The sequence below is a fragment of the Mustela putorius genome, unplaced genomic scaffold, assembly GCF_011764305.1.
Source record: "Mustela putorius furo isolate JIRA1106 unplaced genomic scaffold, ASM1176430v1.1 tig00003854_pilon_pilon_pilon, whole genome shotgun sequence".
Classification (NCBI taxonomy): domain Eukaryota; kingdom Metazoa; phylum Chordata; class Mammalia; order Carnivora; family Mustelidae; genus Mustela; species Mustela putorius.
The window spans coordinates 203,284-230,869 of record NW_025422006.1 but is presented as its reverse complement, the minus strand read 5'-3'; the positions used below and the strand labels follow the sequence as shown (position 1 = coordinate 230,869).

General features: G+C 39.3%; 1 protein-coding gene across 8 annotated transcripts in view; it reads left to right on the top strand.

Annotated features, from left to right (window-relative positions):
* The window catches only part of ZNF169 (zinc finger protein 169), a 62,200-nt gene that overhangs the window by 8,206 nt on the left and 26,408 nt on the right, over positions 1-27,586 (top strand). For 3 of the 8 annotated variants that reach the window (XM_045064955.1, XM_045064953.1, XM_045064954.1), the window contains exon 2: positions 10,729-10,815. The exons of 2 other annotated variants lie outside the window; for them this stretch is intronic. In XM_045064955.1, coding sequence (XP_044920890.1) covers positions 10,783-10,815 — 33 coding nt within the window. In that variant the 5' untranslated portion in view covers positions 10,729-10,782. Of the gene's footprint in view, positions 1-10,727; positions 10,816-25,193; positions 25,304-27,586 lie in introns of those variants that run through there. 3 more of the 8 variants (XM_013063352.2, XM_013063353.2, XM_004766115.3) reach the window with 2 other exon arrangements.

The window sequence follows — 27,586 nt, the reverse complement described above, 5'->3', positions numbered from 1 at the left end:
GGTTCTCCTTTCTGCACATCCTCTCCAACATTTGTTGTTTCTTGTTAATTTTGGCTGTTCTAACTGGTATAAGTGGGTATCTCAATGTGGGTTTTTTTTTTTTTTTTAAGATTTTATTTGACAGACAGAGATCACAAGTAGGCAGAGAGACAGGCAGAAAGAGAGGGGGAAGCAGGCTCCCTGCTGAGCAAAGAGCCCAATGCAGGGCTCCATCCCAGGACCCTGGGATCATGACCTGAGCCGAAGGCAGAGGCTTAACCCACTGAGCCACCCAGGTGCCCCCTCAATGTGGTTTTGATTTGAATTTCCCTGATGGCTAATGATAATGAACATTTTTTCATGTGTCTGTTAGCCATTTGTATGTCTTCACTGGAGAAGTGTCTGTTCATGTCTTCTCATTTTTTGACTTGATTATCTGTTTTGGGGGTGTTGAGTTTGAGAAGTTCTTTATAGATCTTGGATATGAGCCCTTTGTAGTGCCATTTGCGAATATCTTCTCCCATTCTGTGGGTTGCCTCTTTGTTTTGTTGACTGTTTCCTTTGCTGTGCAAAAGCTTTTTATCTTGATGAAGTCCCAACAGTTCATTTTTGCTTTTGTTTCCCTTGTCTTTGGAGACGCATCTTGAAAGAGGTTGCTGTGGCTGATGTCAAAGAGGTTACTGCCTATTCTCTAGGATTTTGACGGATTCCTGTCTCACGAGGTCTTTCATCCATTTAGAGTTTATCTTTGTGTGTGGTGTAAAAGAGTGGTTGAATTTCATTTTTCTATACATAGCTGTCCAATTTTCCCAGCATCATTTATTGAGGAGACTGTCTTTTTTTTTTTTTACAGAGGATACTTTCTCTTGCTTTATCAAAGATTATTTGACCATAGAATTGAGGGTCCAAATCTGGGCTCTCTACTCTGTTCTGTTGGTCTGTGTGTCTGTTTTTGTGCCAATACCATCCTGTCTTGGTGATCACAGCTTTGTAATATAGCTGGAAATCAGGCAATGTGATGCCCCTAGATTTGTTTCTCTTTTTCAACATTTCTTTGGCGATTGAGGGTCTTTTCTGGTTCCATACATGTTAGGATTGTTTGTTCCAGCACTTTGAAAAATGCTGGTGGCATTTTGATCAGGATGGTGTTGAAAGTATAGATTGCACTGGGCAGCATAGGCATTTTATCAATGTTTATTCTTCCAATCCATGAGCATGGAATGCTTTTCCATCTTTATGTGTCTTCTTCAGTTTCTTTCACGAGTGTTCTGTAGTTTCTCTAGTATAGAACCTTTACCTCTTTGGTTAGGTTTATTCCAAGGTATCATGATTCTTGGTGCTAATGTAAATGGAATCGGTTCTCTGATTTCCCTTTCTACAGTTTCATTGTTAATGTGTAAGGATTTCTGTGCATTGTTTTTATATCCTGCCACATTACTGAATTGCTGTATAAGTTCTAGTAATTTGGGGGTGGAGTCTTGGGTTTTCCACATAATGTATCATGTCATCTGTGAAGAGAAAGAGTTTGACGACTTCTTTGCCAATCTGAATACCTTTTATTTCTTTTTGTTGTCTGATTGCTGTTGTATGACTTCCAGTGCTATATTGAACTATAGTGGCGAGAGTGGGCATCCTTGTCGTGTTCTTGATCTCAATGGGAGAAGGCTGATAGCCTTCCCCACTGAGAATGATATTTGTTGTGGGTTTTTCATAGACAGATTTTATGAAGTTGAGGAATGTTCCCTCTATCCCTATACTCTGAAGAGTTTTAATCAGAAAAACATGCTGTATTTTGTCAAACGCTTTTTCTCCATCAATTGAGAGGACCATATGGTTCTTCTCTGTTCTCTTATTGATTTGTTCTATCACATTTATTTGTGAAAGTTGAACCACACTTGCATCCCAGGGATAAACCCCATCTGGTCATGGTGGATAATCATTTTAATGTACTGTTGGATCCTTTTAGCTGGGATCTTGTTGAGAATCTTGGCATCCATATTCCTCAGGGAAATTGGTCTGAAATTATCCTTTTTGATGGGGTGTTTGCCTGGTTTGGGGGATCAGGGTAATGCTGGCTTCATAGAAAGAGTCTGGAAGTTTTCCTTCTGTTTCCATTTTTTGAAACAGCTTCAGGAGAAGAGGTATTATTTCTTCTTTGAATGTTTGATAGAATTCCCCCAGGGAATCCATCAGGTCCTGGACTCTTGTTTTTTGGGAGGCTTTTTTGTTTTTGTTTTTAAATCACTGCTTCAATCTCATTACTGGTTAATGGTCTTTTCAGGTTGCCAGTTTCTTCCCGTTTCAGTCTTGGAAGTTTATAGGTTTCCAGGAATGCATCCATTTCTTCCAGTTTGCTTAACTTATTGCATACAACTTATTGCATACACGTTGTTGATAATAATTTCTAATTATTGTTTCTGTTCCCTTGGGGTTAGTCATGATCTCTCCCCTTTCATTCGTAATTTCATTAATTTGGGTCCTTTCTCTTTTCTTTTGGATTAGTCTGGCCAGTGGTTTATCAATCTTATTAATTCTTTCAAAGAATTAGCTTCTAGTTTTGTTGATGCATTCTCCTGTACTCTGGTTTCTAACTCACTGATCTCTCCTCCCCTCTTAATTATGTCCCTTCTTGTGCATGGGGCTGACTTAATTTGTTGTTGATTCTCCAGTTCTTTAAGGTGTAAAGAGAGTTTGTGTATTCAGGAATTTTTTTTTTTTTTTTTTTGGAGTGAGGCTTGAGGCTTGGATGGCTATGTATTTCCCCCATGGGACCACCTTTGCCATATTCCATAGGTTTTGGACTGATGTGTCTTCATCTCATTGGTTTCCACGAATTGTTCAAGTTCTTTGATTTCCTGGCTGACCCAAACATTCTTGAGCGGGATGGTCTTTAGCTTCCAAGTGTTTGAATTTCTTCCAAACTTTTTTTTGTGATTGAGTTTCAGTTTCAAAGCACTGTGGTCTGAGAATATTCAGGGAATAATCTGAATCTTTTGGTATTGGTGGAGACCAGATTTGTGACCCCGTATGTGGTCTATTCTGGAGAAAGTTCCATGTGCGCTTGAGAAGAATGACTATTCTATTGTTTTAGGGTGGAATGTTCTGTATATATTTATGAGGTCCATCGGAGTCCAATGTGTCATCCAAAGCTCTTGGGTTGTTTTTTTTTTGTTGTTGATTTTTTGCTTAGGTGATCTGTCTGTCCCTGAGAGTGGCGTGTTAAGATCTCCTACAATTAACGTATTCTTATCAATGTGTTTCTTATTTTGATGAACAGTTGGCTTATGTAGTTGGCTGCTTCCATGTTTGGGGCATAAATATTCACAACTGTTGGATCTTCTTGGTGGATAGACCCTTTAAGAATTATGTAGTGTCTTTCTATATCTCTGACTACAGTCTTTAGCTTAAAATCTAACTTGTCTGATACGAGAATTGCTATCCCAGCTTTCTTTTGAGGCCTGTTGGCATGAAAGATGGTTCTCCATTCCTTCACTTTCAGTCTGGATGTATCTTTAGGTTCAAAATGCATCTCTTGTAGATAGCATATGGATTGGTCCTGTTTTTTAATCCAGTCTCCAGTCCTGTGCTGGTTTATGGGGGCATTTAGGCAGTTCATGTTGAGAGTGATTATTGAAAGATATGTTTTTATTGTCATCATGTTGCTTGTGAAGTCCTTTTTTTCTATAGATTGTCTCTGTAAATTTCTGTTTTTTATCACTCTTGGGGTTTTTCTTCTTGTATAGAACCCCCCTTAATATTTCTTGTAATGTTGGCTTGGTGGTCTCATGATCTTTTAGTCTTTGCTGGTCTTGAAATCTCTATATCTCTCCTTGCCAGAGAATGTATTTTGAATGTCAGCCTTGCCAGATAAATTATTATTGGCTGAATGTTCTTCTCATTTAGTCCCCTGTGTCTTGCCGGCCCTTTCTGGCTTGCCAGGTTTCTGTGGACAGGTCTGACATTATTCTGATGTTTCTCCCACTATCCATAAGAAATCTCTTCCCCCTAGCTTCCCTTAAGACATTTTCTCTGAATTTACGATTCATGAATTTCACAATCACATGTCTGGAGGTCTTTCTACCCTTGTTGATCTTGGGGGTGTCCTCTCTGCGTCGGGGACATGAACACTTGTTCCATTCCCCAGATTAGGGAAATTCGCATCTAGGATTTGCTCAACTATATCTTCTAGTTCTCTCTTCACGCCTTCAGGGATCCCAATAATTCTGACATTGGAATGTTTCATGGCATCATTTCTCTGATTCTGTTCTCATGGCCTCTAAGCGGTTTGTTCCAGGCCTCTTCCTGATCCTTCTTTTCTATCAGTTTGTCTTCTAGATCATTAATTTGACCTTCTGCCTCATTTACCCTAGCTGTTAGAGTATTTAATTAGATTGGATCTATTGATAACATTTTTTAAGTTCTGCCAGATCAGCTCTCACTGTTGCCACTAGTGGTTTTCTCCAACCTAGCCGTTGTCTGGATAATTATTACCCTGAATTCTATTTCGGACATCTCGCTTATGTCCGTATCCAATAGCTCTGTGGCAGAGGTCACAGTCTCTTGAGTTTTTCCTATGTTGGGGTCCTCCTCTTAGTCATTCTTTTGAGGGATGGTTGAGGGAATATACAGAGTCCAAAGTATTGACCAGAATCCAAGCAAAATGTACCTGTTTATAGGGACTTTAGGGTTTCTGGCCTCTTGTTCTTTCAGCCTGTCTTCTGGAGGGAGGGGCCTGCCATGCTGTTAGGCAACCCTGTTAGGGCAGAATTGCCTTGCCCCCTGTGGTGGGGAATGGGCTCAGTGAAAACCAGTTTGGGGGTGGGGGGGCTCTTGTTTTCTGGCGGCTTTCCCTGGTGGGTTTCTGTGTCCCTTCCAAGAGTCAGAGCAGAAGTGACTGTGTCCAAACTTCTGTCTCAGACAGAGAGATCTCAGACTGTTCTCCAGAAAGCCCTCCATGTCACACTGACTCCATTTTTGTCTGTGCTGCTAAAAACAGCAGCACTCCCATCCCTTTCTCTGGGTCCAGGCATATCTCTTCCCTTTGTGCTTTTAAAACCACCAGCCACTCCCAGGTCATATGCACACCCTGGCAGCTCCAGGTTTCAGCCTGGGGGGCGCTGCCCTAAAGTTCTTTCCCAGTGGCTGCCAGTCTGAGTCTGTGCCCAGGCCCCCAGTGCAGGATCTTTTATGCTCCTGTGTTACTTCAGCTTCCCAGTGCCAGTGCTTATGGCAGCTCCCTCCCCCTTCCGTTTATCTTCCAATATCTGTCCACAGAATTGTGGCTCCCCATTTCATACCTCAGAACCTGCTGCCAGAGATACTCTGTTGGTATGGATCCTGATATATCTTCTTACATCTCAGGCTGATTTCATGGGTGTTCAGAGTTGTCTGGCAGATATCCAGGTCAGTTGGTTGAAATAGGGCCCCCTACTCCTCCACCATGTTGTTATTGTTGTTTGAAAATCATACTCTCCTTTAAATGTTTGGTAGAATTCACCTGTGAAGCTGTCTGGTCCTGGACTTTTGTTGATTGGGAGGCTTTTATTAGTGATTAAATTTTTTCACTGATGGTAATCAGTCTGTTTAAGTTTTCTATTTCTTCCTGCTTCAGTTTCAGTAAGCTATATGTTTCTTTCTTTCTTTCTTTCTTTTTTAAAAGATTTTATTTTATTTCACAGACAGATTACAAGGAGAGAGGAAGGGAAGCAGGCTCCCCGCTGAGCAGAGAGCCCGATGTGGGGCTCGATCCCAAGACCCTGGGATCATGACCTGAGCCGAAGGCAGAGGCTTTAACCCACTGAGCCACCCAAGCTATATGTTTCTAGGAATTTGTCTAGTTCTTCTGGGTTGTCCAGTTTGTTGGCAAATGATTTTTCATAATTTTGTATTTCTGTATTGTCAGTTGTGCTTTCTCTCCTCTCTCATTTCTGATTATGTTTGAGTCTGCTCATTTCTTTTTTGACCAGTCTACTTTTTATCAATTTTATTTTTTTCTCCCCAAAGGAACCAGATGCCGATTTCATTGATCTGTCCTATTGAGTTTTTATTTGGTTTGGTTTTGTAGCTTCTGTTTTATTTATTTCTGCTGTAATATTTATTATTTCTTTCCTTCTACTGGCTTTGGGTTTTGTTTGTTCTTTTTCTATCTCCTTTAGGTGTAAGGTTAGGTTATTCATTTGAGATTTTTCTTGTTTCTTGGGGTTGGCCTATACTGCTGTATAATTCCCTCTCAGAACCACCTTTGGGCCATTGTATTTTTCCCATTTGTTTTTTTACTTCCTCTTTGATTTCCTGGTGGACCCATTCATTATTTAGCAGCATGTTATTTAACTCACATATATTTATACTCTTTCCAGATTTTCTTCTTGTGGCTGATTTCTAGTTTCATAGCATTGTGGTCCTAAAAGATGCATGGTATGATTTTGATCTTCTTGAATTTGTTGCAAGTTGTTTTGTGGCCTAACATGTGATCTCTTTTAGAGACAGTTCTATGTGTACTTGTAAAGAATTTTTATTGTTTTAGGATGAAATGTTCTGAATATATCTGTTAGATCCATCAGGCCAAATGTGTCATTCAAAGCCACTGATTCCTTGTTGATTTCTGTTTGGTTGATCTATCTACCAAGGTGGGCTGTTAAGGTCCTGTACTATTATTACTATTATTTCCTTTATGTTTATCATTAGGTGTTTTATGTATTTGGGTGTTCCTGTATTGGGTCACAGATATTTATAATTGTTATATCTTTGTGTTGGATTGTTCCTTTTATGATTATATAGTGTCCTTTTTTGTATCTTGATATATAGTCTGTTTTACAGTCTTTTTGTCCAATTTATATATTGCTACTCTGGCTCTCTTATCACTTCCATTTGCATGATAAGTGCCTTTCCATCTCTTAACTTTCACTCTGCATGTGTCTTTGGGTCTGAAATGAGGCTCTTGTGGACAACATATAGATGGGTTTTGCTTTTTTATCCATAATGCCACCATGGGTCTTTTTTTAAAAAATATTTTATTTATTTATTTGAGAGGCAGAGAGAAACCATGAAAGAGAGAGAGCATGAGAGAAGAGAAGTCAGGGGAGAAGCAGACTTTCTGGTGAGCAGGGAGCCCGATGTGGGACTCGATCCCGGGACTCCAGGATCATGACCCGAGCCGAAGACAGTCGCTTAACCAACTGAGCCACCCAGGCGCCCCTACCATGTGTCTTTTGATTGTTACATTTGGTCCATTTACCTTCAAGGTGTTTAGTACTATGTATGTGTTTATTACTGTTTTGTTACTTCTTTTCCAGTTGTTTTTGTAGTTCTTGTCTGTTCCTTTTTTCTTTTTGTCTCTTACAGTTTGCTGGCTTTCTTTAGAGATAAACTTGGATTACTCTGTTTTTTTGCTTATCTGTTATTGGCTCTTCATTTGTGATTACCATTAGGTTATATATATAATATATATATAGCAGTTTTATTATGTTGATGGTCACTTAAGTTTGAACTGATTCTTTTTTCCTCTCCCTGCCATGTTTTAGATGTATGGTGACATACTTTACATCTTTTTATTTTGTGAATTCCTTGACTAATCTTTTTTAAAGAATTTATTTTTTTTATTTGAGAGAGAGTGTATCACTGTGGGGAGGAGCAGAGGGAGAGGAACAGGCAGATTCTGCATTGAGTGCATAATCATAGTCATAATCTTATGACCCTGAGATTATGAGCTTAGTCCAAATCAAGAGTTGGTCATTCAACTGAGTCACCCAGGCCCCTCTCCCTTGACTGATATTTATAAATATACCTAATTTTACTGCTTTTATGCTTCCTACTTTTCTCAATCATGTTTATGGTCTTTTGTTTCCACTCATAAAGCCCCCTTTAATGTTTCTTGTGGGGCCGGTTTAGTGGTCATGAATTTCTTTAACTTTTGTTTGTCTGGTAAACTCTTTATTGCTCCTTTTATTCTGAATGATAGTCTTGCCAGATTGAATATTCTTAGTTGCACATTTTTTCCTTTTAGCACTTTGAACATATCATGTCACTGTCTCTGGCCTGCAGAGTTTCTGCTGAAAAATCAGCTGATAGCCCGATGGGGTTTCCTTATGTGTAACTGTTTTCTTTTTTCTTGATGCTTTTTTTTTTTAAAGGGTTTATTTATTTATTTGACAGACAGAGATCACAAGTAGGCAGAGAAGCAGGCAGAGAGAGAGGAGGAAGCAGGCTCCCTGCTGATCAGAGAGCCTGATGTGGGGCTCGATCCCAGGACTCTGGGATCATGACCTGATCTGAAGGCAGAGGCTTTAACCCACTGAGCCACCCAGGCGCCCCTCTCTTGATGCTTTTAAAATTCTCTCTTATTCACTTCTTTTTGCTATTTTAATTACTATGTGTTTTAGTGTGGATCTCCTTACGTTTATTTTGTGGGAGACTCTCTGTACCTCCTGGGTCTGGATTTCTTTCATCCCCCAGATTCAGGAAGTTCTCAGCCATTGTTTCTTCAAAGAAATTTATGCTCCCTTTTCTCTTTGCTCTTCTGGGATCCCTATAATGCAAATGTTACTACTCTTGATGGTGTTTCTGAGTTTTCCAAGTCTGTTTTCACTTTTCATTACTATTTTTTCTTCTTCCTATTGAGCTTGCTTTCCATTCCTGTCCTCCAGGTCATTGATATATTCTTCTGCTTGTTCTAGTCTACTATTTATTCTCTCTGGTGTATTTTTAATTTTAGTTATTAAGTTCTTCATCTCTAATTAGTTCTTTTTTATGTTTTCTATGTCTTTGTCAAGGGTCTCACTGAAGTCCTCCACTCCTTTCTCAAGTTCAGTAACTTTATGACCATTACTTTAAATTCTTTCTGAGGCATATTATCACTGCTTTGTTAGCTCTTTTGCTGTGATTTTGTTCTGTTCTTTCGTGTGGGATATATTCCTCTGATTGTTCATTTTGTCTAATTCTGTGTCTGTTTTTGTGTGTTGGGAAAGTCAGCTATGTTTTCTGCTCTTTAAAGTCATGACCTTATCTCTTTTTTAAAGATTTTATTTGTTTGACACACAGAGAGAGAGAGCAAGAGAGAGCACACACAAGCAGGGGGAACAACAGAGGGAGAGGGAGAAGCAAGCTGTCCACTGAGCAGGGGGCCTAATGCAGGGCTCGATCCCAGGATACTGGGATCATGACCTGAGCTGGTCAGACACTGACTGAGGCACTGAGGTACCCCAGCAATTGATTTTTGTATATTAATCTTGTATCTGCAGCTTTGATTTACTCACTTGTTAGTGCCAGAAATTTGTTGATTCTTTGGTATTTTCTAAATAATTAGGTCATTTGCAAAGTTATTATTGCTTCTTCTTACCCAACATGTGTACCTTTTATTTCTTCTTTTGTCTTCTTATATTAACTAGTACTTCCAGTGTGAAATTTGTAGGAGAGGTGAGAGGGGGACATCCTTGCTTTTGTTCCTGTTCTTCAGGGACAGCATCTGCTTTCTCAGCACTAAGCAGTGTATATGAGTGGTGGCTTTTCCACTTTTTTTAAAAGCCTACCCACAGTTACCTGCTGAGGCCGTCAGCACAGCCTGTTCTTAACCTGTGCCTGAAAAAATTAATGTCACTTCTTTACTGGTCTCTGACATCCAAACAGTGTTCATATTTCCTGGATTGCGCAAAACTGCTAAAACACATTGCCTTTGGTTGCTGGGTCTCGAAAGTCCTTTCTATAAGAGCTCTCTCTCCTTTTATGCTGTTAACTTGTTGAAAGCTTCACATTTTGAAAAGATTACACACATGTCAATTCACCCCTCCAGTACTTCACCATTTTTTTTTTAAAGATTTTATTTATTTATTTGAGAGAGAGAGAAAGCACGAGAAGGGGGAAGACAGAAGGAGAAGCAGACTCCCTGCTCAACCCCAAGATTCCAGGATCATGACCTGAGCCAAAGGCAGTCGCTTAACCAACTGAGCCACCCAGGTGCACACTTCACTATTTCTTAATAATGACTTGTTTTCCCCATATGCTGAATATCATGATCACAGCTAACAGTGTTCACAATACAGTTCATTTAAAATTGTCCTTTGTGATCCCCCAAATGCTTTCGGTTCATTTGTGTGAAGCGTATAATCACATCTGAAGAATGATTATCTAGTCTTTTCATTAAGGAAAGTCTCCCCTCTTAATAATTTCTTTGTGACATTGGCTTGTTGAAGTCCTGGGCCATTTGCTGACTGCCCCATCTTAAATCTCAAGTCGCATTTAAAATCTTGGGAACTCAATCTTGGACATATAAATGGGGGGGGGCAGCCAGAATGATGGCACCCACCCTGCCTAACTTACCCCCGGGTCTACATTCTTTGGAGACCTGTAGCACTCCTTCTGTTTGGATTTCCTGGGACTTGTCCTTTGGCTTTAGGGCAGATGTGGATGGTGAGTTTCTGTTTTCCCTATGATAAGTGATTTTGGCTGCCAGTGTGAGTGCTGTCCTATGGGTACTCTGAGGCCCTTTCCTTCTTAATAGAATCCCCACAGTGAGAAAAGTCTTATCTACCTGCAGGGGGCTGAAGGCTTCAATTCTCAACTGGGGATTGGGACAGCCTATTGCTGATCTGGCTCTAGGATCTCCCCCCACCCTTTTCTGGATACTGGTTAAAAATGAGCAGCTCTGATGACCCCTGCAACCTGCCTTCCTTATCTTTACTCACCCCTGCTGAACTGGGAGGCTAATGGAAGGGTACTTCTCCCAAGCGCCCCTTCACCTCTGTTCTCTTTCCTCAGCTCTGCCTTGGAACTTGACTCTTCTCTAGGAAGAGCACTAAGCTGACCAGGAATATGGCCCCAGGGCTTCTGACAACGAGGGATGAGGTGAGTCCTGAAATTTTTTCCTAGCTCTTGCAGGATGGACTCATTGTCTTTGCTTGTTCCGGAGCTGCCCTGGTGGTGTTAGGTCGTATCTAGCCCTGATTTTGGAGGTGTGGCACATCTTACCCAGAGCCTTTTCTCAGACTCCTCTGTTCCATTCATGACTTAGGCATTCACCAAGTAGTGAACTGTAATCAACACAGTTAAAATACAAATACAGGATATTCATGCTTATGTGCCCAGTGATTCCCAAAGCCTAAACAAGTGAAGGAAGGCTTCAGGAAAAAGCTCTTTGCAGAGCTGCCTGAGCTGCCCCTGATGGACTTGGCAAATGGAAGAACTTCCAGTGGGAGTGTGACAGGAAGTCTAGTGCATCTCAGAAACCAGATGACTGGCAGGCTGTCCCTGACCATTTGGAAAAATGGAGTAGCCAGTGGCCTTTGGTCACATCAGTTTTCTCTGTGTAGTGGTGAGGGTGTCTGCTTGTTACATGGGGATACATTTAGTTTGGCTAGTCCTACACTTGATTGATACATATTATCTATCTATCTATCTATCTATCTATAAATTATATATATATATATTTTTTTCTTTTTTTAAAAGATTTTGTTTATTTTACTCGAGAGGGAATGTGAGCAAGAGAAAGCATAGAAGAAGGGGAGAAGCAGACTCTCTGCTGAGCAGAGAGCCCAACACGGGGCTTGTAGGCAGATGTTTAACCAAATGAGCCACCCAGGAGACCCTGTACTTTATATTTAAATGAGTTTTCCACACTTAAAAATTGGAAGATTATATCTGAAGGTCTGGATTGCCAGCTTCCCTGAGAACAGGTCATTCATCACTCTCCAGAATCCACACTCTTGGCAAATGACAAGTAGTTGAACTCAAACAGTGTCACTACAGTGTAGTCATACTCCCTTGCACCCCCTGGCCCCAAGGCCGAGGAGTCTAATTCACTCACTCATTACTGTTCTGGACTCTGAATTCTTTGCCTTCACCTGCTCTGAGCCTGGATGGACAGTTCAGCCAGAATCTGGAAAGCTAGGCTGAAGGTTGTGGGCTTGAACTTAGAGTAAGCTGAATTTTGAAGGATTTTGAGATGGATCTCGCCATGTTGAAATCAAGGATTGGGAAATAAATAGTATAGTTGATCCCTTGAACTATAGTATAGTTGACCCTTGAACTATAGTTGAATAGTATAGTTGATCCTGGATTTGAACTGTGTAGGTTCATTTATATGTGGATTTTTTTCAGTAAATACAGTGCAGTAATATAAATGTATTTATTCTTTTTCATAAGTTTCTTAATAACTTTTTTCTCTAGCTTACTTTATTTTATGAATATAGTATATAATACATATAACACAAAATGTATGCTCACTGTTTATGTTATTAGTGAGGCTTTCAGTTAATTGTAGGCTATTAGTTCAGTTTTGGGGGGAGTCAGAAGTTATACAGAATTTTGAATGTATGGTGGTTTGGCACCCCTCACCCTGTGTTGATCAAAGATCAACTGTAACTGAATAAATACTATGTCTTAAAGGTTTTCTCTAAGATTAGGCAGTATGTGAAATTGGCATAATTGGATAAAATTAACATTTATTAACCACCTAAATAGATAGCAGATGAGATTCTTTTGTCTTGGTTTTATCAATTACACAAAGTACTGTCAGTTGTATTCAGTTTTTCATTGCCTTTTGTATCAGGTATAGAATTTTTTGCAAAAGATCTGAATTTAATCTTAAATACTTGGCTCATACAGTGAATAGTTGCCTATTACTGTACAAGTTAAAAATAAATGATTGGTTATCAGAACCATTGAGAGCTGCTTGCCCCTCAGTTTTCAAATTTTTTTTTAAATTTTTTATAAACATATATTTTTATGCCCAGGGCTACAGGTCTGTGAATCGCCAGGTTTACACACTTCACAGCACTCACCAAAGCACATACCCTCCCCAATGTCCATAACCCCAACCCCCCTCCTCCCAGCAACCCTCAGTTTGTTTTGTGAGATTACAAGTCACTTATGGTTTGTCTCCCTCCCAATCCCATCTTGTTTCATTGGTTCTTCTCCTACCCCCTTAAGCCCCCATGTTGCATCACCACTTCCTCATATCAGGGAGATCATGTGATAGTTGTCTTTCTCTGCTTGACTTATTTCACTAAGCATGATACGCTCTAATTCCATCCATGCTGTCACAAATGGCAAGATTTCTTTTTTTTTTTGATGGCTGCGTAGTATTCCTTTGTGTATATATACCACCTCTTCTTGATCCATTCATCTGTTGATGGACATTTAGGTTCTTTCCATAGTTTGGCTATTGTGGACATTGCTGCTATAAACATTCAGATGCACTTGCCCCTTTGGATCACTAGGTTTGTATCTTTAGGGTAAATACCCAGTAGTGCAATTGCTGGGTCATAGGGCAGTTCTATTTTCAACATTTTGAGGAACCTCCATGCTGTTTACCAGAGTGGCTGCACCAGCTTGCATTCCCACCAACAGTGTAGGAGGGTTCCCCATTCTCCGCATCCTCGCCAGCATCTGTCATTTCCTGACTTGTTGATTTTAGCCATTCTGACTGGTGTGAGGTGGTATCTCATTGTGGTTTTGATTTGTATTTCCCTGATGCCGAGTGATATGCAGCACTTTTTCATGTGTTTGTTGGCCATCTGGATGTCTTCTTTGCAGAAATGTCTGTTCATGTCCTCTGCCCATTTCTTGATTGGATTATTTGTTCTTTGGGTGTTGAGTTTGCTAAGTTCTTTATAGATTTTGGACACTAGTCCTTTATCTGATATGTCGTTTGCAAATATCTTCTCCCATTCTGTCAGTTGTCTTTCGGTTTTGTTAACTGTTTCCTTTGCCGTGCAAAAGCTTTTGATCTTGATGAAATCCCAATAGTTCATTTTTTCCCTTGCTTCCCTTGCCTTTGGTGATGTTCCTAGGAAGATGTTGCTGCGGCTGAGGTCGAAGAGGTTGATGCCTGTGTTCTCCTCAAAGATTTTGATGGATTCCTTTCTCACATTGAGGTCCTTCATCCATTTTGAGTCTATTTTCCTGTGTGGTGTAAGGAAATGGTCCAATTTCATTTTTCTGCATGTGGCTGTCCAATTTTCCCAACACCATTTATTGAAGAGGCTGTCTTTTTTCCATTCAATATTCTTTCCTGCTTTGTCAAAGATTAGTTGACCATAGAGTTGAGGGTCTATTTATGGGCTCTCCATTCTGTTCCATCGATCTGTGTGTCTGTTTGGTGCCAGTACCATGCTGTCTTGATGATGACAGCTTTGTAATAGAGCTTGAAGTCCGGAATTGTGATGCCACCAACTTTGGCTTTCTTTTTCAATATCCCTTTGGCTATTCGAGGTCTTTTCTGTTTCCATATAAATTTTAGCATTATTTGTTCCATTTCTTTGAAAAAGATGGATGGTACTTTGATAGGAATTGCATTAAATGTGTAGATTGCTTTAGGTAGCATAGACATTTTCACAATATTTATTCTTCCAATCCAGGAGCATGGAACATTTTTCCATTTCTTTGTGTCTTCCTCAATTTCTTTCATGAGTACTTTATAATTTTCTGAGTATAGATTCTTAGCCTCTTTGGTTAGGTTTATTCCTAGGTATCTTATGGTTTGGGGTGCAATTGTAAATGGGACTGACTCCTTAATTTCTCTTTCTTCTGTCTTGTTGTTGGTGTAGAGAAATGCAACTGATTTCTGTGCATTGATTTTATATCCTGACACTTTACTGAATTCCTGTACAAGTTCTAGCAGTTTTGGAGTGGAGTCTTTTGGTTTTTCCACATATAGTATCATATCATCTGAGAAGAGAGATAATTTGACTTCTTCTTTGCCGATTTGGATGCCTTTAATTTCCTTTTGTTGTCTGATTGCTGAGGCTAGGACTTCTAGTACTATGTTGAATCGCAGTGGTGATAATGGACATCCCTGCCGTGTTCCTGACCTTAGCGGAAAAGCTTTCAGTTTTTCTCCATTGAGAATGATATTTGCGGTGGGTTTTTCATAGATGGCTTTGATGATATTGAGGTATGTGCCCTCTATCCCTACACTTTGAAGAGTTTTGATCAGGAAGGGATGCTGTACTTTGTCAAATGCTTTTTCAGCATCTATTGAGAGTATCGTATGGTTCTTGTTCTTTCTTTTATTGATGTGTTGTATCACATTGACTGATTTGCGGATGTTGAACCAACCTTGCATCCCTGGAATAAATCCCACTTGGTCGTGGTGAATAATCCTTTGAATGTACTGTTGAATCCTATTGGCTAGTATTTTGGTGAGAATTTTCGCATCTGTGTTCATCAAGGATTTTGGTCTATAGCTCTCTTTTGATGGGATCCTTGTCTGGTTTTGGGATCAAGGTGATGCTGGCCTCATAAAATGAGTTTGGAAGTTTTCCTTCCATTTCTATTTTTTGGAACAGTTTCAGGAGAATAGGAATGAGTTCTTCTTTAAATGTTTGGTAGAATTCCCCTGGGAAGCCGTTTGGCCCTGGGCTTTTGTTTTTTTTGGAGATTTTTAATGACTGTTTCAATCTCCTTACTGGTTATGGGTCTATTCAGGCTTTCTATTTCTTCCTGGTTCAGTTGTGGTAGTTGATATGTTTCTAGGAATGCATCCATTTCTTCCAGATTGTCAAATTTGTTGGCGTAGAGTTGCTCATAGTATGTTCTTATAATAGTTTGTATTTCTTTGGTGTTAGTTGTGATCTCTCCTCTTTCATTCATGATTTTATTTATTTGGGTCCTTTCTCTTTTCTTTTTGATAAGTCTGGCCAGGGGTTTATCAATTTTATTAATTCTTTCAAAGAACCAGTTCCTAGTTTCGTTGATTTGCTCTATTGTTTTTTTGGTTTCTATTTCATTGATTTCTGCTCTGATCTTTATGATTTCTCTTCTCCTGTTGGGCTTAGGGTTTCTTTCTTGTTCTTTCTCCAGCTCCTTTAGGTGTAGGGTTAGGTTGTGTACCTGAGACCTTTCTTGTTTCTTGAGAAAGGCTTGTACCACTATATATTTTCCTCTCAGGTCTGCCTTTGCTGTGTCCTACAGATTTTGAACCGTTGTATTTTCATTATCATGTGTTTCCATTATTTTTTTCAATTCTTCTTTAATTTCCCGGTTGACCCATTCATTCTTTAGAAGAATGCTGTTTAGTCTCCATGTATTTGGGTTCTTTCCAAACTTCCTCTTGTGGTTGAGTTCTAGCTTCAGAGCATTGTGGTCTGAAAATATGCAGGGAATGATCCCAATCTTTTGATACCGGTTGAGTCCTGATTTAGGATCGAGGATGTGATCTATTCTGGAGAATGTTCTATGTGCACTAGAGAAGAATGTGTATTCTGTTGCTTTGGGATGAAATGTTCTGAATATATCTGTGATGTCCATCTGATCCAGTGTGTCGTTTAAGGCCTTTATTCCTTACTGATCTTTTGCTTGGATGATCTGTCCATTTCAGTGAGGGGAGTGTTAATGTCCCCTACTATTATTGTATTATTGTTGATGTGTTTCTTTGATTTTGTTATTAATTGGTTTATATAGTTGGCTGCTCCCACGTTGGGGGCATAGATATTTAAAATTGTTAGATCTTCTTGTTGGACAGACCCTTTGAGTATGATATAGTGTCCTTCCTCATCTCTTATTATAGTCTTTGGCTTAAAATCTAATTGATCTGATATAAGGATTGCCATTCCTGCTTTCTTCTGATGTCCATTAGCATGGTAAATTCTTTTCCATCCCCTCACTTTAAATCTCGAAGTGGTTTCAGGCTTAAAATGAGTTTCTTGGAGGCAACATATAGATGGGTTTTGTTTTTTTTATCCATTCTGATACCCTTTGTCTTTTGATTGGGGCATTTAGCCCATTAACTTTCAGGGTAACTATTGAGAGATAAGAATTTAGTGCCATTGTATTGCCTGTAAGGTGACTGTTACTGTATATTGTCTCTGTTCCTTTCTGATCTACTACTTTCAGGCTCTCTCTTTGCTTCGAGGACCCTTTTCAATATTTCCTGTAGAGCTGGTTTGGTGTTTGCAAATTCTTTCAGTTTTTGTTTGTCCTGGAAGCTTTTAATCTCTCCTTCTATTTTCAATGATAGCCTAGCTGGATATAGTATTCTTGGCTGCATGTTTTCTCGTTTAGTGCTCTGAAAATATCATGCCAGCTCTTTCTGGCCTGCCAGGTCTCTGTGAATAAGTCAGCTGCCAATCTAATATTTTTACCATTGTATGTTACAGACTTCTTTTCCCGGGCTGCTTTCAGGATTTTCTCTTTGTCACTAACACTTGTAAATTTTACTATTAGGTGACGGGGTGTGGGCCTATTCTTACTCATTTTGAGGGTGTTCTCTGAACCTCCTGAATTTTGATGCTCGTCCCCTTTGCCATATTGGGGAAATTCTCCCCAGTAATTCTCTCCAGTATACCTTCTGCTCCCCTCTCTCTTTCTTCTTCTTCTGGAATCCCAATTATTCTAATGTTGTTTAGTCTTATGGTGTCACTTATCTCTCGAATTCTTCCCTCGTGGTCCAGTAGCTGTTTGTCCCTCTTTTGCTCAGCTTCTTTATTCTCTGTCATTTGGTCCTCTATATCACTAATTCTTTCTTCTACCTCATTTATCCTAGCAGTGAGAGCCTCCATTTTTGATTGCACCTCGTTAATAGCTTTTTTGATTACAACTTGGCTAGATTTTAGTTCTTTTATTTCTCCAGAAAGGGCTTTTATATCTCTAATATCTTCCATGCCTTTTTCGAGCCCGGCTATAACCTTGAGAATTGTCACTCTGAACTCTAGATCTGACATATTACCAATATCTGTATTGATTAGGTCCCTAGCCTTCGGTACTGCCTCTTGTTCTTTATTTTGTGGTGAATTTTTCCGCCTTGTCATTTTGTCCAGATAAGAGTATATGAAGGAGCAAGGTGGCAAGGGTGGCAACAACCCCAGGAAAATATGCTTTAACCAAATCAGAAGAGATCCCAAATTGTGAGGGGGGACAAAGGGGATAAAAAGAGGTTCAAAAAGAAAGAAAGAAAAAATAAATAAAAGAAAAAAATAAAAAAAATTAAAGAAAGAATTTAAAAAAAGAAAACGAATAAAGAAAAATATAAAAAGGAAAAGAATATATATTAGATAAACTAGTTAAAAAACGTTAAAAAAGAAAAGGGTAAAAGTTAAAAAAAATTTTAGCAGAAGAAGAGAGAAAAAAATAATGAAAAAGAAAAAAATTAAATTAACTGCAAAACAAATAAAACCACGGGGAGAAAGCCATGAGTTCTGTGCTTTGTTTTCTCCTCCTCTGGAATTCTGCTGTTCTCCTTGGTATTGAAACCGCACTCCTTGGTAGGTGAACTTGGTCTCAGCTGGATTTCTTGTTGATCTTCTGGGGGAGGGCCCGTTGTAGTGATTCTCAAGTGTCTTTGCCCCAGACGGAATTGCACTGCCCTTATCAGGGGCCGGGGTGAGTAATCCGCTCGGGTTTGCTTTCAGAATCTTTTGTTTCCTGAGCCCGGGGCCCCACTCCTCAGTGCGCCCTCAGAGAACGGCGCCCAGTTACTCCTGTCTGACCTCCCCCCTCGCTCCGAGCTCACCGAACCTGCGACCAGTTCAAGGTAACCCCGAGCTGCGAGCTTACTGTCGGCTCTGTCTCTGTAGCCGGCCTTCCCGTTCCAATACCCGCAAGCTCTGTGACACTCAGACACCCCCGATCCTTCTGTGACCCTGGGGGACCTGAGGTCTCGCTGACCCCGCGTGGGCTTTGCCCCGGTTTAGCCTCTGGAGCGATGTCCCTCAGCGGAACAGACTTTTAAAAGTCCTGATTTTGTGCTCTGTTGCTCCACCGCTTTCCGGGAGCCGGCCCCTCCCCCCGGGGTCTATCTTCCTGTCGCTTTGGATTCACTTCTCCGCCGGTCCTACCTTTCAGAAAGTGGTTGTTTTTCTGTTTCCAGAATTGCTGTTCTTCTCTTCGATCTGCCGATGGATTTGCAGGTGTTTGCAATCTTTAGATAAGCTATCTAGCTGATCTCCTGCTAGCTGAAGTAGTCTCAGCCTGCTACTTCTCCGCCATCTTGACTCCTCCCCTCCAGTTTTCAAATATTTTATACCTTTGAGGGAAAAAGTTTATGTAGCACATGCAATTCAGAATGTTACTTAAGAGAGAAAACTTCTGATGTTTCACTTTATCGTTTATGATGTTAATAGAGAAGCATTCTTGGCCAAAATGGAATGTAGCACTTGCTCACTTTTTCCATCCCTACTCTGCCACTTCCTGTGGGATCCTTAGCACACCCTGAATCTCATCCTGTCTGTGACCAGTATCACTCAATATACATTTTTTTCTTTTATTTATATCCTTATGAGAAATTGATGTGAGGGCTTAAGTGTCTGAAATGCTAAGTTTTTTAAGATGAAATTTCCATACCTGGAAGAGTGTCAGGCATGCAAACCTACTTGTTTCAGAAAGGGACCACAGTCCAAACTTTTTTTTTTTTTTTTAAGAGGAGGGGCAGAGGGCAAGAGAGAATCTTAAGTGATTCCATGCCCAGCATGAAGCCCGATGTGGAGCCCAATCCCACAACCCTGACATGACCTGAGCTGAAATCAAGAGTTGGATGCTTAACCAGCTGAGCCACCCAGGCACCCAAAACAATCTTAACTTTTTTTTTTTGGGGGGGGGAAGCATAAAGGGGTTTGTTTTTCTGTTTGAGGCATAGAAATTACATATTTTAGGATTCTTTAAATTGCATTTCCATGTACTTTGGTATGTATCTGATCTGAATTACATAAAATCTTTTGACCTGTATTCTAAATGAATATATTGTTGGCCATATATACACATGGTATTTGGCCATGTCTAAGGAGTTTGGCCTGATAGAAGAAATTGGAATATGCTTTAGGGTTGTGACATAGATCAGGGCTGGACCTACAGGTTGTTAACTAGTAAGAAATTAGCACTCTTTCATTGAATCTTAAGAAATTGTTTTGAATGTCTGCTGTGTGAGGGGGCCTTTAGTCAACAAACAGTGATATCCACAGCACAGTCTCCATTCTTATAAAACTCCTAACTTATTTAGGTGTTTGTCACGGGAGTTAAACATTTAAAAGTTCCTTTATTGAGGTATAATTCACATCCAATAAAATTCACTCTTTCAAAATCTACAGTTTGTAGATTTTAGTATATTCACAAAAGTTGTGCCACCCTCACCACTAATTCCATAATGTTTTCGTAACCCCCAAAGAAAGTGCACACCCATTAGGAGTCACTCCCTTTTCTTCCCTTCCTAACCACTGGCAAGTGCTCATCTATTTTCTTTCTCTATAAATTTGTTTTTTCTGGGTACTTCATATAAATGAAACCATATAATATGTGGTTTTTGTATTTGTTTTCTTTCACTTAGCATAATATTTTCAAGGTCCATTCATGTTGTAGCCCATATCAATAATATTTCTGTTGTTTTTTCATTCATCATTCATCAGTTGATGTACATTTCATTTATTCTTGTCATTGGAAAGTAGGATCTTTGGTCTATGCACATATTTGAGATTTTAATGATAAAATTGATCTAGTGACTACCCCAGTGTCAGATCTTTAAAGGTGAAGAAACCCAAGAATCCATCAAACTCCTAGAGGAGAACATAGGCAGTAATCTCTTCAACATCAGCCACAGCAATTTCTTTCAAGACAAGTTTCTAAAGGCAAGGGAAGGGACTTCATCAAGATAAAAAGCTTCTGCACAGCAAAGGAAATAGTCAACCAAACTAAGAGGCAGCCCACGGAATGAAAGAATATATTTGCAAGTGACATTTCAGATAAAGGGTTGATAGCCAAGATCTATAAAGAACTTCTTAAACTCAACGACCAAAAAAATAAAGAATCCAGTCAAGAAATGGGCAGAAGACATACAAATGGCTAACAGACATGAAAAAATATTCAGCATCACTACCCATCAGGGAAATACAGATCAAAACCACATTGAGATACCACCTTACACCACTTTGGATGGCTAAAATCAACAAAACAGGAAATAACAAATGTTGGTGAGGATGTAGTGAAAGGGGAACCCTCTTACATTGTTAGTGGGAATGCCAGCTTGTACAGCTACTCTGGGAAACAGTATGGAGTTTCCTCAAGAAGTTAACAATAGAGCTACCCTATGACCCAGCAATTGCACTACTAGATATTTATCCCAAAGATACAGATGTAGTGAAAAGAAGGGGCATATGTACCCCAATGTTCATAGCAATAGTCCACAATAGCCAAACTGTGGAAGGAGCTGAGATGTCCTTCAACAGATGAATGGGAAAAGATGTGGTTCATATATATAATGGAATATTACTCGGCCACCAGAAAGGATGAATACCTACTGTTTGCATTGACGTGGGTGGGGCTGGAGGGAATTATGCTTAAATAAGACAACCAGAGAAAGACAATTATAATATGGTGTCACTCATGTGTGGAACATAAGGAGTAGCATGGAGAACCACAGGGGAAGGGAGGGAAAACTGGGAAGAAATCAGAGAGGGAGACAAGTCATGAGCTACTCTTGACTCTGGGGAACAAACTGAGGGTTGTGGAAAGGGAGGTTGGGGGGGAATGGGGTATCTGGGTGATGGGTATTAAGGAGGCAGGTTAAGTTATGATAAGCACTGGGTGTTATACACAACTAATGAATTGTTGGACACTACATCAAAAACTAATTATCGGGGTGCCTGGGTGGCTCAGTGGGTTAAGCCTCTGCCTTTGGCTGAGGTCATGATCTCAGGGTCCTGGGATCAAGCCCCGCATCGGGCTCTCTGCTCAGCAGGGAGCCTGCTTCCCCTCTCACTCTCTGCCTACTTGTGATCTCTCTCTGTCAAACCCCCCCCCCCAAACTAATTACTATATATTGGTTAACTGAACATAAGAAGAAGAAGAAGAAAAAGAAGAAGAAAGAAACATTCACATTTAAATATATGGCTCTTTACAGGTTTTCATTGTCCCATCCCACTGTTTCTCAGTGATTGCAAAATTTAACTTTTTCCAATGTTTGAGAACCTTTTTTTTTCTTAAGATTTATTTATGTGGAGTGGGGAGAGAGCACCCAAGTAGGGCGAGGGACAGTGGGAGAGGGAGACTCTTAAGCAGACTCTCCACTGAGTGCAGAACCTGATGTGAGGCTCGATCCCACAATCCTCAGATTATGATCTGAGCTGAAATCAAGAGTGGGATGCCCAACTGACTGAGCCACCCTGTTGCCCCTTGGTAACCTATGGTGGGAAATTTTGTTCATGAAATCAATTGTAGTGTGACAGTTCTTCACTCCAGAAAATATGCCAAATGAGAAGATATAAGTAATTTAAATTGTATGAGCTACAACTGTGTAGTAGAATATGTTCTTTTGTCTGCTTTCAAAACGATTCGCAGGATACTACAACACCTCTGCTTTCTCTTCTACCACTAACTACCTTTCTCTCCTGCCAGGTGCTTCTCCTTACCTACATCATGGACATTTTTCTTCTCTTCCTCTGTTCATGGCATCTCCTACCTGCACCTCCCTACATACTTCATTTAGATTCTTAGCCCTCTATTCTTTTCTTGACTGTTCTGAATCTTAGCCATCTTTCAAATTTTAATTTTTTTGAGGTATAATTCACAGACCATAATTCAGCCTATGGATGAAATGATTAGATAAGAACTTTAAAGTCTCTTTTAACTATGCTCAATGTGGAAAAGGAAATTGTAGCAAATCAGATAAAATCAACTTTAACACAAAGGGAAAGAAAACCATTTCTGAATGATAAAAGAGTCACTTTAGCAGGAAGACATACCAGTATGTATGCATGTGTCGAATAACAAAGCTTTAAAATACTTGATAGAATTAAAGGAAAAAAGGCAACTGTACTATTACAGGGAATTTAATCCCCAGTGAGCAGTTGATAAGACAAGTAGGTAAAAAGTCAGTAGAGACATATATGATCTAAAGAAAACTAGCAACTACATCATCTTGATCAGTAGTTACAGAACACTACACTGTGCAACTGCAGAATACACATTTTTTTCAAATAGGTTTGGTATGCTCAGCAAGATAGACCTAGTGAATTTGAAGGGATTTGTAGAATACAACTTATATTCTGTAACTCCAATTGAATTAGAAACCAATAATAAGATACCTAAGTAAATCTCAAGTATTTAGAAACTAACCAACACATTTCTTCACATTTCTTCACTGCTCCTTACATCAAAGAAGAAATTGCACTGTGACATCAAAAGGGTGGAGGAAGTGAAATATGTGGCTCTGCGCCTGCCACAAAGCAACTGATGAGCTGCTGAAATCTGCCAGAATTATGTTTTGTCAAACTTGGGAACCTAGTCAAAAGTGGAAAATTTGGTGAAGAAAGAAGCTCCTACTTTGTGGCAGAAGAGTGCGGCAGCGTTTTAAACTGCCCGCCTATTAACTATATCAAATATACACAAAGAGCTAAAGGAAGCCATAAACGTGGAACTAAAAGGAATTGGGCCAACAGTGTTTGAAGAGACAGAATATCAATGAAGAAATTATAAAAAGGAGTCATACAGAACTTCTGGAGCTGCAAAGTACAACTGAAGTGAAAAACTTGTTTTGGGAGTTTAATAGCATATTAGGCAGGCAAAATAGAGTTAGTGAATTTGAAAATACCTAAACTGAGATTATCCACTCTGAGGAGCAGGAAAAAAAAGAACATTGAAAAATGCACAGAACCTAAGAGACCTGTGAGACACCAACAGATGTACTTACATATACATAGTGGGAATTGCAGAGGGAAAGGAGAGGGATAGAAAACTTTAAGAAATATCCAGACACTCCCCAAACTTGCTTTAAAAAACAGCCATAAAGCCATACATCTAAGAAGCTTAGTAAACTCCAAGTAGGATAAACTCAGATCCACACCCAGACATGTAGTCAAAATTATCAAAATCCATACACCAAGATAGGATTTTGAAAGCAGCAAGAAGATATCTGTTACCTACTAGGAAGGGTTTTTCAGTAAGATTAAGAGCTGATTTCTCATTAGAAATCATGGAGACCACCAGTCAGTAGGATAACCTATTGAAGGTCTTGGAAGAAAGACTGTCAACTAAGATTTCTATATCCAGCAAATTATCCTTCAAGAATGAAGGAGAGGGGTGCCTGGGTGCCTCAGTGGGTTAAAGCCTCTGCCTTCAGCTCAGGTCATGCTCTCAGGGTCCTGGGATCAAGCCCCACAGGCTTAGCAGGGAGCCTACTCCCCCCTATCCCCAATGCTGCCTGCCTCTCTGCCTACTTGTGATCTCTGTCAAATAAATAAATCTTAAAAAAAAATGCAGGAGAAATAAGAGGTTTCCAGATTTCAAAACAAAACCAAAAAACCAGAGAGCGCTCATTAACAGTAGGCCTGATCTACAAAAAATGCTTCAGGCAAAATGGAAGGACACAAAACAGTAACTAAACCATTAGAAAGAAAATTTAACACTGGAGCACTCAGCAGGGAGTTTGCTTGAGGTTCGCTCTCTCCCTTTTGCCATCCTTCCACTTACATGCATGCTCTCTCTAAAATAAATCTTAAAAAAACAAAACAAAACAAAGCAAAAACCTTAATGAGGTTTTGCACCAGTCAGATTGGGTTTTACCAGAAATAACAAGTGTCATGCACTGTTGGTGGGAATGAAAGGCGCCATTGTGGAAGACGTCTGGAGACACCTCAAAAACATGAAAAGAGAACCACCATATGATCTGTCACTATGATAGTAGATCTATCCTGGAAGAAAGGAATTGTCAACCCCAAGTTCTATACCAAATGAAAGATATTTCATTTGGTATAGAAATGAAGGGAAAATCAGGACATTTTTCAGATGGAGGAAAACAGAATTTGTCTCTAGGAGCATGGACAGATGCAATTTTAGAAACAAAAAGGAAACAATAAAAGAAGGAAACTTGGAGCATCTGTGTACAGTAAACAGTTAACATAACAGGCTTCAGACTGTTATTCTTAAATCCTGCTTGCAAGATGATCCTTCGGCAAGATCCTTGGGATCTTGCATTTCTGGGAGGTTAGCACCATTCTCAGAATTGGTAAGAATGGTTGACTATAGTTGCATAGTTTGCAAAAACTATGCAAACTGATGGGTTTATGCTGAAAGAGCCTGTGACCAGTCCCTACTAAAAAAGTTGGGCAGTGAGCCTCTAATGAGCTTCCTTATTAGACAGTGTTTAACACATGTTGTCACAGGTCCTTGGTGGTGGAGTTAAGTGGGTCATGTATTACTCCACTGGGAGAGTATTCTTGGATGCTTGTTCCTGATTTCCTTTAGATGTTGGCTTTTGTACCATTTCTCTCTGGTGATTTTGCTTTGTATCCCTTTGTTTGTAGCCATGTGTACAACCATATGATGATTCTTGCAAGTCCTAGTGAACATCAAACCTGGGGGTGGCCTTGGGGACCCCTGACACCATCAGGAAGAAAGCACAGGAAAAATATAGGTAAATATAGGAGGCACTCCTCTTGCACATGAATTTTCTAAACTAATTTTGATGGTTGATGCAAAAATTATTACACAGTCTGATGTGATTCTAAAGATAGAGAGGAAATATTTAAGATTACCAGAAGGGCAAGAGGATGTAATGGGAAGTAAAAGTTTCTGTACTTCCTTAAACTGGAAAATGAAGATACCAGTAGACTGATTAGTTATATGTATATAATGTAGCTCCTAGAATAGCTACTAGAAATGTTATATAAAAAATACACAGCACTGGAGAAATCAAAATAGAATTCTTTAAAAAAAAAAAAAAAGTCCGAGTAACCCAAAAGAAGTCAGTAAAAAGAAAAGCAAAAAGAATAAAATGATCTAAATACACCAGCCAAAAGAGGGACTGGCATAGTAGAGTAAGAAATAGCAGCAATGACAACAACAAACCCTATATTTTGTCTAAATGAAACTTCAAACATTGTAACATAAGCAAGTTAAAAGGATAAAAAAAATCATGCAAACATTAACCAAAGGAAAGCTGGAGTGGGTATATATTAAATCAAGTAAGGCAGACTTCAGAGCAAGGAAAGTTACCAGATACAGGGTGATAAATGGTCAATTCCAGGAAGACCGTGATCCTTAATATGTCTGCATCACATAACAGTTCACCGTATTTGAAGAGAAAACTGAAAGAAGAAATAGACAAATCAACGATTGGGAGACTTTAACACCCTTCTCTCAATGATGGAAATAGTGGACCCCAAATCAGTGAAGAGTTTTTGTCAATAACATCAACCAAGAGAATGTGATCTTTACAGAACACATCACCCAACAATAGTAGAATACATATTCTTTTCAGTTGCCCACAAAAACATACTAAGGTAGACATATCCTGAGCCATAAAACAATACATAAAACACAAGTATTTGTTTATCTTAACAAAAGTAGAGAACTGATTACAGACAAAGTGTGTTTTCTGACAACAGAATCAAACTTGAAATCAGTAAGAGAAAGATGACAGAAAAGCCTCTAAGCACTTACAGAATAAGCTACACACTTCTAAGTTATCCATGCATCAAAAATGAAATTTCAAGAGAAATAAAAATATACATGGAAGAGAATGGAGAAGGAAATACAATATATCAAAGTATCTGGAATACAGCACTGAATATGTATGTTAGAAAAGAGTAAGAGTCTCAAGTCAATAAGCTTCTACCTCAGGAACCTAGAAAAATAAGAGCAAAGTACACTCAGGAAAACAAATAGAAGGAAATAATAATGTTAAAGGCAGAAATCAGCTGCTCTTCTGAAAACAGTAACATTGAAACAACTTCTAGCAAGACTAAGAAGGAAAAAAAAAAGAGTAGACACAAATCACCATATCAAGAATGATACAAAGGGGCGCCTGGGTGGCTCAGTCAGTTAAGCATCTGCCTTTGGCTCAGGTCATGATCTCTGAGTCCCAGGATCTAGTCCCACATTGGGCTACTGGCTCAGCAGGGAGTCTCCCCTAGCCCTCCAAATCTCATGTGCACACGCGTTCTCTCTCTCCCTCTCTCTAATAGATAAAATCTTTTAAAAAAAAGAAAAGAAAGAAACAAAGTTTATCTCTACATACTCTGAAGCCACGAAAAGAATATCGACCCATATACTTCACAACTTAGCTGAAACGAACTGCTTCCATGAAAAACAAACTACCAAAACCCACCCAATATGGAGTAATTTGAACAGCTTTGTAACTATTAAGGAAGTCTAATTTGCAATCTAAAAATTCCTACAGAAGAACTCTACGGGCCCAGATGTTTTTACTGCCAGATCTTTAAAGAACATTTAACACAAGTGCTATATGACTTCTTCCAGAAAATAGAAGCGGAAACACTTAACAGTTCATTCTACGGAGCACATATTACATTGATACCAAAATAATTACATGCTATTACCAAGTACAGTTTACTTTAGGAATGTAAGACTAGTTTCATATTTGAAACTTAGTGTAATCCACCATATTAATAAACTAAAAAGAAAAACCACATGATTGTATCAGTTGATGCAGTAAAGGCATTTATTTGACAGAATTCAACAATAACCATAGTGGGGAAAAAAAATTCTTGTAACAAAAGGAATGCAGGGGAACTCCTCTACTTGAGTAGGGACATCTACCAAAAAATCTATATCTAACTTTTTTTCTTTCCTCAGTGAGGCTTTTCTTGGCCATTTACCTAACCTTTTTTTTTTTTTAATTTGCTGAGGTATACATAATATAAAATTTACTGTTTTAACCAATTTTAAATGTACA